Below are 13,566 nucleotides of genomic sequence, written 5' to 3' on the forward strand. Positions count from 1 at the left end.
CCCAACCCCCTGCACAAACTGTCCTCCATTCTGACCCACTGGGAATCAACCCCTCTGACCCAGCTCCGCACCTTCTCCACATTCGCCGCCCAGTAGTTGTACATCAGATTCGGGAGACCCAAACCCCCTGCCTGTCTTCCCCTCTGTAGCAGCACCTTTCTCACTCTGGCCACCTTCCCTCCCGGTATGAATGAGGTAATTCTTCCCTCAATCTCCCTGAAAAAAGCCGTTGGGAGGGAAATCGGTTGGCATTGAAAAATAAACAGAAATCGCGGCAACACATTCATTTTAACCACCTGCACCCGACCCGCCAGTGACAGAGGGAGACCATCCCACCTTGCCGTGATCGGCTTTCACTCTCCCCACCAAACTAGTGATGTTGTACCTGTACCCCCAGGTACCTAAAGTGAGTCCCTGCCCTACGGAATGGCAGCCCCCCCCACCCCTGCCCCACCCCCGGCCGAGACACCACAAAATACTCACTCTTGTCCAGGTTCAGCTTGTACCCCGAGAAAGACCAAATACTCGTCGTTGCTCCAAAATTCCTCTTATCGACGCACTCGGTTCTGACACGTACAGCAGCAAGTCGTCGACATATAAGGACACCTTATGCTCTATCCACCCCGCCGCACTATTCCTTTCCGTGCTCCCAAACTTCTTAATGCGATGGCCAACGGCTCAATCGCAAGTGCAAACAGCAGGGGGGGGAAAAATAAACATCCCTGCCTCGCCCCACGGTGGAGATAAAAGTATCTCGAGCTGATATTGTTTGTGTGGACACTCGCCTTCGGCTCCTTTATATAATAGCTTGACCCAGTTCACAAATCTTGGTCCAATCCCAAACCGCTCCAGAACTGCCATCAGGTACCCCCATTCTACCTAGTCAGACGCCTTCTCGGCATCCAATGCCACAACCACCTCTGTTTCCTTCCCTTCCGCCGGTGCCATAACGACGTTCAAAACCCTCCTAATGTTCGAAAACAGCTGCCTCCCTTTCACGAACCCCGTCTGATCCTCACCTATCACTTTCGGGAGGCACTCCTCCAGCCTACCTGCCAGTACCTTCGCCAATACTTTTGCGTCCACATTCAGAAGTGATATGGGCCTATACGACCCACACTCCGTCGGATCCTTATCTTTTTTTAGCAACAGTGAAATCGATGCCTGCCCCAAGGTTTGTGGCAACACCCCCTTCACTATAGCCTCTTCAAACATCCCCACCATCAGTGGTGCCAACTTATCCTTGAATTTTGTGTAATATTCCACCGGAAACCCATCCGACATTGCCACCTTCCCCGATTGCATCCTCCCAATCGCATCCTTTATCTCCTGCTCCACTATTGCTCCTTCTAATGTAGCCCTGTCCCCCTCCCCTATCCTTGGGTACTCCAATTCATCTAGAAATTCCTGTATCTCATGGTCTCCCTTAGGTGGCTCTGACCTGTACAACCTCTCATTAAACTCCTCAAAAACTTTGTTAATCAGCTCCGGAGCCACCACCAACTTCCCTACCCTATCCCTCACCAAAGAATTTCCCTTGCCGCTGCCTCCCTCTGGAGCTGAACTGCTAACAGACATCCCACCTTATCTCCATGTTCATAAACTGCACCCCTTGCTCGTCTCAGTTGGCGCACCGCCTTCCTGGTGGACAGTTGGTCGAAGCTCGCCTGTAGTTCCTTCCTCTTTTCCAGCTTCTCTGGGTCCCCATCTTCTGCATAACACCTATCTAATTCCAACATCTCATCTATTACCCTCTGCCGCAACAACCTCTCCTCTTTGTCCACCCTGGCCTTGAACAAAATTACTTCACTCCTCACCACTGCCTTTAGAGCCTCCCAGACAACTGTGTTCGACACCTCACCCGTACAGTTGAAACCTACATATTCCTTAATTAATTTTTCAATTTTCTCAAAGAACACTTGGTTCCCCAAAAGCCCCACATCCAGTTTCCACCCCGGCCTTTGCGCTACCCCCTTCTCCAGTAACATATCCACCCAATGCGGAGCATGATCTGACACTGCAATTGCCGAGTATTCCGACCCTTGACCCCAGCCAGCAAAGCATTTCCCACCACAAAAAAGTCGATCCGCGAGTAAACCTTATGGACTGCTGAGAAAAACGAGTACTCCCGTTCCCTTGGGTGCAGGAACCTCCAAGGGTGCACCCCTCCCATTTCCACCATTAGCCCAGCCAGAGCCTTCGCCCCCACGATGGGACCAGTAAGTGCGGCAGTGATCTGTCCAACGTTGGCTCCTGCACCAAGTTCCAGCCCCCCCCCCCCCCCCCCCCCCCCCCCCAAACAATCAGCTCATGTGTGTCCAAGATGGGAATGGCTCCAAACACCTTCTTCGCGAATCCCACATCGTCCCAATTGGGACCGTATACACTTAACATCGCCACTAGCCTCCCCTCCAGCGCCCCTGTCACAATCACATATCTACCTCCCTGATCTGCCACCACCTTCTCCATCTGGAAGCGTACCCTTTTGCTGACCAACACCGCTACCCCTCGAGCCCTTCCATCAAATCCAGAGTGAAACACTTGGCTAACCCAGCCCTTTTTAAGTCTCCTGCAGCATTGCCACATCGGCTTTCAAACTTTTAAGATGCGCAAGCACCCTTGGCCTCTTGACCGGACCTCCTAGCCCTCTCACGTTCCACGTGACTATCCTTACTGGGGGTCTCACCCCCCCCCCCCAACCCACCTTTCTTAACCGCCATCATCATACCACCGGGCCCTGCCCCATAAGTCTGACCCGCCCCTGTCCATTGTTAACATCGAACCCCTCCCCCCCCGCCCTCCCAAGAACCCCCCCTACATTCCCCCCTGAAACAACATCTCCCAGCATCCATCCCCCCCCCCCCCCCCCCCCCCCCTCCCTCTCGCTCGCCTCGCAGGCCCATTGAAGCCTCCTATCCAGGCTCCAACGTCCGCAGCCCTCCACTCCCCTCACCTCCGTTCACTAGCTGACTTTAGTTAGCTAGCGCGGGTGGCTCCCCCCGCCAAGATATATCGTCCCCTTCCACCCAGTCCCAGAGAAAGAGAAAACAAAAAAAAAACAAAACCAACAATGCAACCCATACAATCCACTAACATAACATTTAACCGTCGCAACACAGAACGCCAATCGACCCACCATTAACTTGAACAATGCAAAGAGACGTAAATTACAATACCCATCAGTAAAAAGAAAGTTGTAACATTTATACATTTTCCAGCTGCTCAAACACAGTCCACAGTCTCTCTTCCAGTTCCACTCCTCATGTCTGTCCCAAGCCTTCTGCCCTCATGAACGCATCAGCCGCCCCCGCTGTCTCAATATAAAAGCCTTTGCCGTCATACGTTACCCTCAGTTTCGCCGGGTACACCATACGAAATTACACCCCCTTCTTGTACAATGCCGCCTTCACTCGTCCAAACGCCGCTCGTCTTTTTGCCAACTCCACCGTCAAGTCCTGGTAGATCCGAACCACAGTACCATCCCACAGCACCTCACGCTTCTGCTTCGCCCAGCTTAATACCTTCTCCTTCATGCAAAACTTATGGAAGTAGACAATTACTGCTCTTGGTGGCTCGTTCACTTTGGGCTTCAGCCTTAATGACCGATGAGCTCAGTCTAGTTCGTACCGGGAGGGGTTCTCACCCTCCCCCATCAGCTCCGCCAACTTCGTAGCGAAGTATTGTGTTGGCCTTGGGCCCTCTGTCCCTTCGGGCAAGCCCACAATTCTCAAATTGTGCCGCCTTGAGCGGTTCTCCAAGACTTCAGAGCTTTGCTCGGAGTCCTCTGTTGACCTCCACCACCCTCCGCAGCTTGTCCCCCATCGAGGTGACCTGGTCGCTGTGTCGTGACACGGCCTCCTCCAGTTCCTTCATCTTCTCGCCCAGCTCTCTCACCTCGGCCGGTGCCTTTGCCACCGCCACCCTCACCGGGACGATTGCCTCCTCCACCAATGACTTCAATGCGACCACCGTCTCCTTCCTCAAGGCCTCCATGTGCCTCACGAACTGCTTTTCCAGCTCCACCATCGTCACCTCGGTCATCTTCTCTACTGTAAGTAGTGCGGCCCCGCCTTACGGTTCGGCTTCCACCATCTTGTCAGCACTTTTGTTCGTCCTCTCATTCAGCGGCGAACCCGCGTTTTCTCCTTTCTTCGCGCTGCTCTTCGCATCCTTTAGCGGCATATTGTTTTTTCATTCTTTTCTCTTCTTTCCCCTTCCACCCTCCTGTCCTTCATCAATCTGAATTATTCTTTTTTTTTGAAAAAACAATTTTTCTTCTTTCACACACAAAAAAAGGGGGAGAAAGGGGAGAAAAAAAACTTTCACCCAACTTCTTTAAACCTTTTTTCTTTCTCCTCTCCATTCCCCCAGAGCTCCCTGGGACCAGACTTCAGCCTTCTTTCTTCATCCTAGGTAGGAGACATCCGATGTGGGATACCCCACCTACATTGCGCCCTGGCCTCGGGCCTGCCGCCTTGGCTTCCTTTTTGCTCCGCCCCCGTTGCTCCGACCTCCACGCCGCGCTGGGCCCAGCGCCTCAGCCCCCGCCGCTCGACACCCGCGCGGGGTTCTTCGCTGGTTTTTAAACCGGCCCTGCTAGCTGCTCGTGACGGCCCCAAAGGCCGATGATAGTCGGCGGGTGAGTGATGATTAGGGGAAATCGCCGCAAATCGTGGCCACCGGCGAGAGCTCTTCTTACTGCAGCCGCCCTTTCTCGCCCACGCACCGGAAGTCCGAAGTTTCTCAATTTATTTGTATTAATTTTATATTTTCCTAGTAGTAATTTTCTGACTGCTCACACTCCCCTCCCCACTGCCTCCATCACAACCCCCTACCCCCTAATCTAGGCTCCCAGCACTTAAAATTTGTGGGCTGCCTGTAGTGCCAGCAGTGACCACTGCTCCCAATGGCATTGCTGGTACTATAGAGCTGTTAGCCAATCAGATTGGACAGCAGAGGCAGACCTCTTCCCAATTGAGGGGTGGAATCCCATTTCCAGCCAATTAACATGCCACAGAACATTAGGTGGCAGTGGGGCTGCCAACACCAGCAGGATGCATTTCCCGTCAACTTTTTCAGTGGGGAAACCCCACCATCCAAAAAATACTGCCCATTTAGTCTTTTATCCGGCCAATTAATGCCTGGCTGTCATTGATTCAGGCTTTTTTGTTTCGATAGTAACCTGACTGCAAGAAATGCATTTTCATGGGTTTGTTGACTTCAAATAATTTGGTGTTTCAGTGTTAAAATACATTTCTGTCGAACTGAAAATCCAGACATTTTGCAACTGGTGTTTCAGCAATACTCCACTGGCAGACTGCAAACTTTTCAAATAAAGGGAAAGTGAACACTAATGAGAATCACATATTCCCTATTATATAGTGTTGAATTTCTTAGAGTCAGTTTTTATTAGAGAAATCTCTTCAGTTCCCTCGCATCCTCAATCCACATCCAGGAGAGGTGGCGGTGTAATGGTAACGTCACTGGACGAGTATTCCAAAGACCCGGCTTCAAATCCCAACAGGGCAAAGAACAAAGTAAATTACAGCACAGGAACAGGCGCTTCGGCCCACCCAGCCTGCGCTGATCCAGATCCTTTATCTACACCTGTCGCCTATTTTCCAAGGATCTACTTCCCTCTGTTCCCCGCCCGTTCATATATCTGTCTAGATACATCTTAAATGATGCTATCGTGTCCGCCTCTACCACCTCCGCTGGAAAAGCGTTCCAGGCACCCACCACCCCCTGCGTAAAAAAACTTTCCACACACACCTCCCTTAAACTTTCCCCCTCTCACCTTGAAATCGTGACTCCCTGTAATTGACACCCCCACTCTTGGAAAAAGCTTGTTGCTATCCACCCTGTCCATACTTCTCATAATTTTGTAGACCTCAATCAGGTCCTCCCTCAACCTCCGTCTTTCCAACGAAAACAATCCTAATCTACTCAACCTTTCTTCATAGCTAGCACCCTCCATACCAGGCAACATCCTGGTGAACCTCCTCTGCACCCTTTCTAAAGCATCTACATCCTTCTGGTAATGTGGCGACCAGAACTGCACGCAGTATTCCAAATGTGGCCTAACCAAAGTCCTATACAACTGTAACATGACCTGCTGACTCTTGTACTCAATACCCCGTCCAATGAAGGCAAGCATGCCGTATGCCTTCTTGATGTGGAGATGCCGGCGTTGGACTGGGGTGAGCACAGTAAGAAGTCTTACAACACCAGGTTAAAGTCCAACAGGTTTGTTTCAAACACGAGCTTTCGGAGCACGGCTCCTTCTTCAGGTGAATGGAAAGGCTTGTTCCAGAAATGTTTATATAGACACAGTCAGAGATGCCCCGGAATGCGAGCACCTGCAGGCAATCAAATCATCAAAGATGCAGAGAGAGAGGTAACTCCAGGTTAAAGAGGTGTGAATTGTCCCAAGCCAGTTCAGTCGGTAGGCCTCTGCAAGTCCAGGCTTGTTGGTGGGGGCCGAATGTAATGCGACATGAATCCCAGATCCCGGTTGAGTCCGCATTCATGCGTGCGGAACTTAGCTATAAGTTTTTGCTCAGCAATTTTGCGTTGTCGCGTCTCCTGAAGGCCTCCTTGTAGAATGCTGACCCGGAGATCAGAGGCTGAATGTCCTTGACTGCTGAAGTGTTCCCCAACTGGAAGGGAACAGTCCTGCCTGTTGATAGTCGCACGATGCCCGTTTATTCGTTGTCGCAGTGTCTGCATGGTCTCGCCAATGTACCACGCTTCGGGACATCCTTTCCTGCAGCGTATGAGGTAGACTACATTGGTCGAGTCGCACGAGTATGCGCCGCGTACCTGGTGGGTGGTGTTTCCACGTGTAATGGTGGTGTCCATGTCGATGATCTGGCATGTCTTGCAGAGATTACCCTGGCAGGGTTTTGTGGTGTTGTGGTTGCTGTTCTGAAGGCTGGGTAATTTGCTGCAAACAATGGTTTGTTTGAGGTTGCGCGGTTGTTTGAAGGCCAGTAGTGGGGGTGTGGGGATGACCTTGGCAAGATGTCCATCCTCGCTGATGATGTGTTGGAGGCTGCGAAGAAGATGTCGTAGTTTCTCCGCCCCAGGAAAGTACTGGACGACGAAGGGTACTCTGTCAGTGGTGTCCCGTGTTTGTCTTCTGAGGAGGTCGGTGCGGTTTTTTGCTGTGGCGCGGTGGAACTGTCGATCAATGAGTCGAGCGCCATATCCCGTTCGTACGAGGGCATCTTTCAGCATCTTAGTATGCCTTCTTGACCACTCTATCGACCTGTGTTGCCACTTTCAGGGTACAATGGACCTGAACTCCCAGATTTCTCTATACATCAATTTTCCCCAGGACTCTTCCATTGACCGTATAGTCCGTAGATGGTAAAAATAATCTGGAATTGAGTCTAATGATTGTCTTATAGATTGTTGTAAAACCCATCTGGTTCGCTTTCTTTAGGGAAGAAAATCTGCCATCCTTAGCTTAACCTACATATTATTGTAAGTAGTCTGTTGTAAGACTTCTTACTGTGAGAATCACATATTCCCTATTATATAGTGTTGAATTTCTTAGAGTCAGTTTTTATTAGAGAAATATCTTCAGTTCCCTCGCATCCTCAATCCACATCCAGGAGAGGTGCCAGTACTACGCCGGCAACTCCACATCATGGCTACATATTATTGACTCTTAAGGTCCTGATTGCCTTCTGATGTGGCCGACCACACCGATTAGTTCAAGGGCAAGAAAATCTGGCACAGCCAGCAACACCCACATCCAGTGAATTTAGAAAATTGTTAAAATTGTGCTTCCTTAAGCCCAAAAGCTTGTCAGTAAAGGCAGCAAATGGCAGATAAAGAAGACCAAGATTTATGATTCCTAGTCTATGCTGAGTTACCCGATTTCTGGCAGGCAGTATTACCGTTGGCTTCCGTGCCATTATAGTAGTAAGGGGAAAATCTGCAACTGATGCCTGCTGATAATTATACAGTAGCTGCCACAAAAAGGCATTTGTGAAAGAATCTGGACGGGATTAGGATTGTGCTCTGGTGGGATGACAGCCTCCTTCGGTGATATAATTGCTTGCTAATATTCACTCATTCACCAAAAAAGAATTACCTCTAAGACTAGCATACTAGAGGATGCCCAGAGTACATCATATGGAGTCCACATCTTGAGGAGTGGACCAAACTAACTAAAAAGAATCTTGATGCTGTTCTTAGTGAACGTTATAGGCATTTTTCATTAGTTTGAAGGACCTTAATACATTCTTGTTTCAATCATTGTGTCACATGTTAATATTTAACTTTCTTTTGTTTGTAAAATATTTGTATTAATCATTTTTTAACTTTCTTTCTTGACCAGTTCAATCGACGACATCACTGCAGGCGCTGTGGATGTGTTGTTTGCCAGTCTTGTTCAACAAACAATATGGTGGTTGAGAACTGCAGGGAGAGCCCAGCGCGAGTTTGTGACCAATGTTACAATTATTATCATATAAAGTAAGTCTTGACTCAGATACTCTTGTTTTCATATGTGACCAACAGCGAGGAGCATCAGAGAAATAGCTACAGGCAGTCCTCAGACTTATGACACAATTGATTTCTGAAGACGATAAGTCAAAATTTTGCAAGTCAAAATGTTGTAAATGGGAGATTGGTTTCTGAGCGAAGGCATGATATATTTTTGTGGAATAGTGAAAGGTTTATGATTCTTGTTTCAGTATAATTGCCTTACGGTAGTGTATTTTCCATGATGTGATAGTGCCATCACTTTCAAAGAGACATCTGCACTGTACCTGAGAAGCAATTTCCTGTGAAAGATGGAACATAAATGAAATGAAAATCGCTTATTGTCACAAGTAGGCTTCAATGAAGTTACTGTGAAAAGCCCTTAGTCGCCACATTCCGGCGCCTGTCCGGGGATGCTGATACGGGAATCAAACCGTGCTGCTGGCCTGCTTGGTCTGCTTTAAAAGCCAGCAATTTAGCCCAGTGAGCTAAACCAGCCACTAACAGTTCGTAAAGACCAGTTGTTCATTGGTGTGGCATTATAACATCAAATCAGTGTTGTAAAGTTGAAACAGTGTTAATTTATAAACACCGTAAGTGCCGTTTGTTGCAACTCTAATGTCATATAATTGGGAACTGCCTGTACTTATTTTTGAATTGCACGGTGACCTGTGTGCATTCTGTAAAAATCAGTACTACTCAAATTTTTCGCAAAGACAAACCATTACTGTGATATAACATTTAAAAAAACTTTTCAGCAGCTTTAGAGAATAATTGTAGGGCAGCATGGTGGCGCAGTGGTTAGCACTGCTACCTCATGGTGCCGAGAACCCGGGTTCGATCCTGGCTCTGGGTCACTGTCAGTGTGGTGTTGGCACATTCTCCTCGTGTCTGTGTGGGCCTCACCCCCACAACACAAGTTAAAAGTTGGGCTGGGTAGGTGGATTGGCCACGCTAAATTGCCCCTGAGTGTTGGGTGGGGTTACTAGGTTATGGGGATAGGGTGGAGGTGTTGACCTTGGGTAGGGTGCTCTTTCCAAGAGCTGGTGCAGACTCGATGGGCCGAATGGCCTCCTTCTGCACTGTAAATTCTATGACAATTGGAAAAACAATTGAGCACTATATAAAAAAATTTAAAAAGAGAATTGTGAAAGGTTGAGACTTTATTTTCTGTGACAGTACCATAATGGTAAGACATGGATTATATATGTAAATTACTTTGTGTGCATCGCTTGGTAGAGCATTCACTTTGGAGAGAAAACTAATGCTGCTTGTAGTGTTCGTGTTTCTAAAGCAGTTATTTCCTGGGTGAAAGCAGTCCCACCATTTTGTTTCAGTGTTTTGTTTTTGATTGCTTCACATTTTTCATGACTACAAATGCTTGCCGCATCTGCTACAACAGATATCTTGGGTCAGCGGTCCTCAAACATTTGTTGGTTGAAGGACCCCCTTTCACATGGATGAGGAAGCACAGGTTCAGCAACTGCTCACCCCCCTCTCCCCTTCCCAAAACAATTATAATGATTTCTTGCACATTTACTTCTCTGAATGTAAAGTTCATCAGTCACCTGTTAAAGAGACTAGCATGAAATGTTGCCAAGGTTGTCTGATACAGCGATCATCGAGGGGATCATCGAGGTGATCAACGATGTGAAAACCTTTATCTTCTTACCAGGTTTAGTCTCTGGAGTCATATATTTAAAAAAATATATGTTTCCATTATAAATTCTTGTACCTGCAGTTAATTTGCCACATGATGCCACCACTGTTAGGAGGGTGGAACTTTCCCCAAGATAGTTCGGGGATGCCATTCAGTGGTGATGAAGGAAAGGTTTAGGGCCCTGATAGATGCCATGGTTAAGACCTGTAAATAGCACAGCCTGGAGATTGAACCTTGAATTTACTACTTTGAATAACTCAGTACTAGACTCCGTGGTTTATTTACTCCCACTTCGCCAGTCAGTAGAAAATGCCTGTCCTTGTACAACTGTTTGCCAAGGACACTAAAGAGCAAATCCTCAGTTAAGGGATGGTGTTCTTTTTGGAACTATTCATTGGTTACCAGTGGAAATTGAGACAGACAGCCTCCAGAAAATACAGGTGTGTGTTTTTATTTATTGATGAATATAGTATTAAATTCAAAAATAAATGAAAACTACTTTTCTGCAAATTTAGCATATTTACAAAACGAATAAGTTATGTATTTGCAAGTGAAATAATGTACCATTTTAACTGCTCTGTTTACAGAAATTGTCTTCGAATTTATCAGTTATTCTATGTGAATATAGGTACAGTATCCAAAATCCAGCTGTCTGTGAACTGGACATTTTTGAAATGACACGCGAGTCTATTTCCAGAGTCTGTTTTTGGTCCAGGCTCTATATCCGTTTCAGGCATTGGTTCGACATCCAAAATCTGGGAAAATTTGAAATCCGGCATGGTCTTAATCCTGAGTGTGCTGAAGTTTGGACATTGGATTGGATTGGATTTATTTATTTATTTTATTTATTGGATTTGTACCGAGGTACAGTGAAAAGTATTTTTCTGCGAGCAGCTCAACAGAAGTACATGGAAAGAAAAGGGAATAAAAGAAAATACATAATAGGGCAATTGTACCTGTATTCAATGCATTATTTTATGGCATTTCTTCACTGTTGTTTATTTTTATTTTCTATAGTGAAAAAGAACAACCAGATCAAGGAGAAGGTGAGAACAACGACTAGGGGATAGTTTATGAAAATATTCTGATTTAATTTCACTACGTTTACAATTCTATTTCTGTGTATTAGATCCCATAAGTTACAGTGAAGGTGGTTCAGATATTGCTGTAGCACTCCAGCTGCCGCGGGTGTCAGAAGTACAATGGAACCTGACTCTGAACGAAGATGAGAATGAAAATGAGCGCTATGAGTTTTTCTATGAACAGGTGAGAGATATAATGCCGTTGAAGTTTTGGTCTTCCTTGCACTGACATTTACAAATTCAGTTAGATGCAGTTTCTGGAATATGAACCGCAGATGGGTTTTGCAACCATAGCAAATGCTGCTTGTTTAAAAAAAAAACACTTGCGTTTATATGGTGCCTTTGTAAAAATATCCCAAAGCCCGTGTACGTAGTTAGACTCTAATAACAAATGTGGTTTGCAACATAAGCCGTTTATTGTATTCAGTCAAGTTGAGACACACACAGTGATTTTGAGATGTGGATATATGCATAAACAAATAATAATATTCCCAGGTAGACAGGTAACCTGTGTTTCAATCCAGAATATTTGCAAATTGCTAAGAAAAGCTTAAGACCTTCATAGTTTGTGTCTCGCAAACATTTTCATTGATAATTTATTCTGACGTGACAGTGTTGCTGTGAACAAGATCCCAGAAAGGAAATACTTCTGCAAAATAACAGCGCCAACCTATTTATCGTCTTATCCTATTGTCGCACTTCCTACCTCAAGATTGTGGAACAAGATAGGCAATTCTTGATATATATCAAAGATCTAGATCCTGGTATGCAGGTGACAGTTTCAAAGTTTGCGGATGATATAAAACTTGGAAGTATTGTAACCTGTGAAGAGGACGGTATAGAACTTCAAAAGGACATAGGCAAGTTGGTGGAGTGGGCAGATAGGTGGCAGATGATGTTCAATGGGAGAAATGCAGGGTGATGCGTTTTGGTAGGACGGACATGAAGGACATAAAATGAGAGGTAAAATTCTTAAGGGGGTACAGGAACAGGGGAGTCTTGAGTGTATCTGTGCATAGATCATTGAAGGTGGCAGGACAGGTGGAGAGAGTAATTAATAAAGCATGTAGTAGCCTAGGCTTTATTAATCGGGACATAGAGTACAACAACACAGAAGTTATGCTGAACTGATGCAAGACACTAGTTAGACCTCAGCTAGACTGTTATGTACAGTTCTGGGCACCACACTATGGGAAGGGTGTGAATGCACTGGAGAGAGTGCAGAAATGGTTTACAAGAATGGTTCCGGGGATGAGAAACTTCAGTTATGAAGATTGATCGGAGAGGTTGGAACTGTTATCCTTGGAAAGAAAAAGGCTAAGAGCTGATTTGATGGAGGTGTTCAAAATCATCAGGGAACTGGACAGAGTAGACGGGGAGAAACTGTTTCCACTCGTAAAAGGATCACGAATGAGAGGGCACAGATTTAAAGTGGCAAGAGAAGCAAATGTGATGTGAGAAAAAAAACCTTTTCAGATAACGAGTGGTTCAGGTCTGGAATGTGCTAAGTTGAAGTGTGCTGAAGGCAGATTCAATTGAGGGCAGAGATTGATTATTTAAATAGAAACACATTGCAGGGGTACGGGGAAAAGGCAGGGGAGTGGTACTAAGTCGTGATGTTCAGATGGAGAGACGATGAGCCGCATGGCCTCCTCCTGAGCCATAACAATTCTGTGAAGAAAATGTGGCTACAAAAGTTGCTCTGCAGCCATAAATCTCTCACATTTTACAGGAGTAGGAATAGGCCACTTAGCCCCTCGAACCTGCTCCGTCATTCAATAAGATCATCACTGATCTGATTGTGACCTCAACTCCACTTTCCAACCTCTATACCCTTTGACTCCCTTAGCAACCAAGTGTCTATCTAACTGAGCCTTAAAAGTGGTCTGTACATCCTTAACTCTCTGGGAAAGAGAGTTCCAGAGATTCACTATCATCTGAGAGAAATAAATTCTCCCCAACTCTGTTTTAAATGGGAGACTCCTTATTTTTAAACCGTGTTCCCCTGGACATAAGCTACCTCCCATGTTCAGCATCCAGCCTGTCGAGTCTCCTTAGGCTCTTTAAGCAGCACTTTCTTCTAATTCATACCCTGACATATTTAACCCGAAAGTATCCTGGGATTGATGGACAACTTTAGTTTGTTATATCTAGCCACAGTAAATCTCTAAATTAAAAGAAATCAAAAACTTTAATCCCATGAGATTTAACCAATTCCTAATCCTAGTGTAAATGAATTTGCAACTAGAGTATTTTAGAGCTGTTGATTTTTCTTTTTAAGTGTAGTCACTTCTATTTCATAACCATTTGCACACACCAAGAGGCCCC

At 46.2% G+C, this 13,566-nt stretch overlaps 1 protein-coding gene across 1 annotated transcript in view; it reads left to right on the plus strand.

Moving 5' to 3' along the window:
* The window catches only part of zfyve26 (zinc finger, FYVE domain containing 26), a 112,122-nt gene that overhangs the window by 66,182 nt on the left and 32,374 nt on the right, over positions 1–13,566 (plus strand). Inside the window, 3 exon segments of the mRNA XM_038785575.1 lie at positions 8,351–8,487; positions 11,174–11,202; positions 11,286–11,422. Coding sequence (XP_038641503.1) covers positions 8,351–8,487; positions 11,174–11,202; positions 11,286–11,422 — 303 coding nt within the window.

The sequence above is a fragment of the Scyliorhinus canicula genome, chromosome 2, assembly GCF_902713615.1.
Source record: "Scyliorhinus canicula chromosome 2, sScyCan1.1, whole genome shotgun sequence".
NCBI classification, from domain to species: Eukaryota; Metazoa; Chordata; class Chondrichthyes; order Carcharhiniformes; family Scyliorhinidae; genus Scyliorhinus; species Scyliorhinus canicula.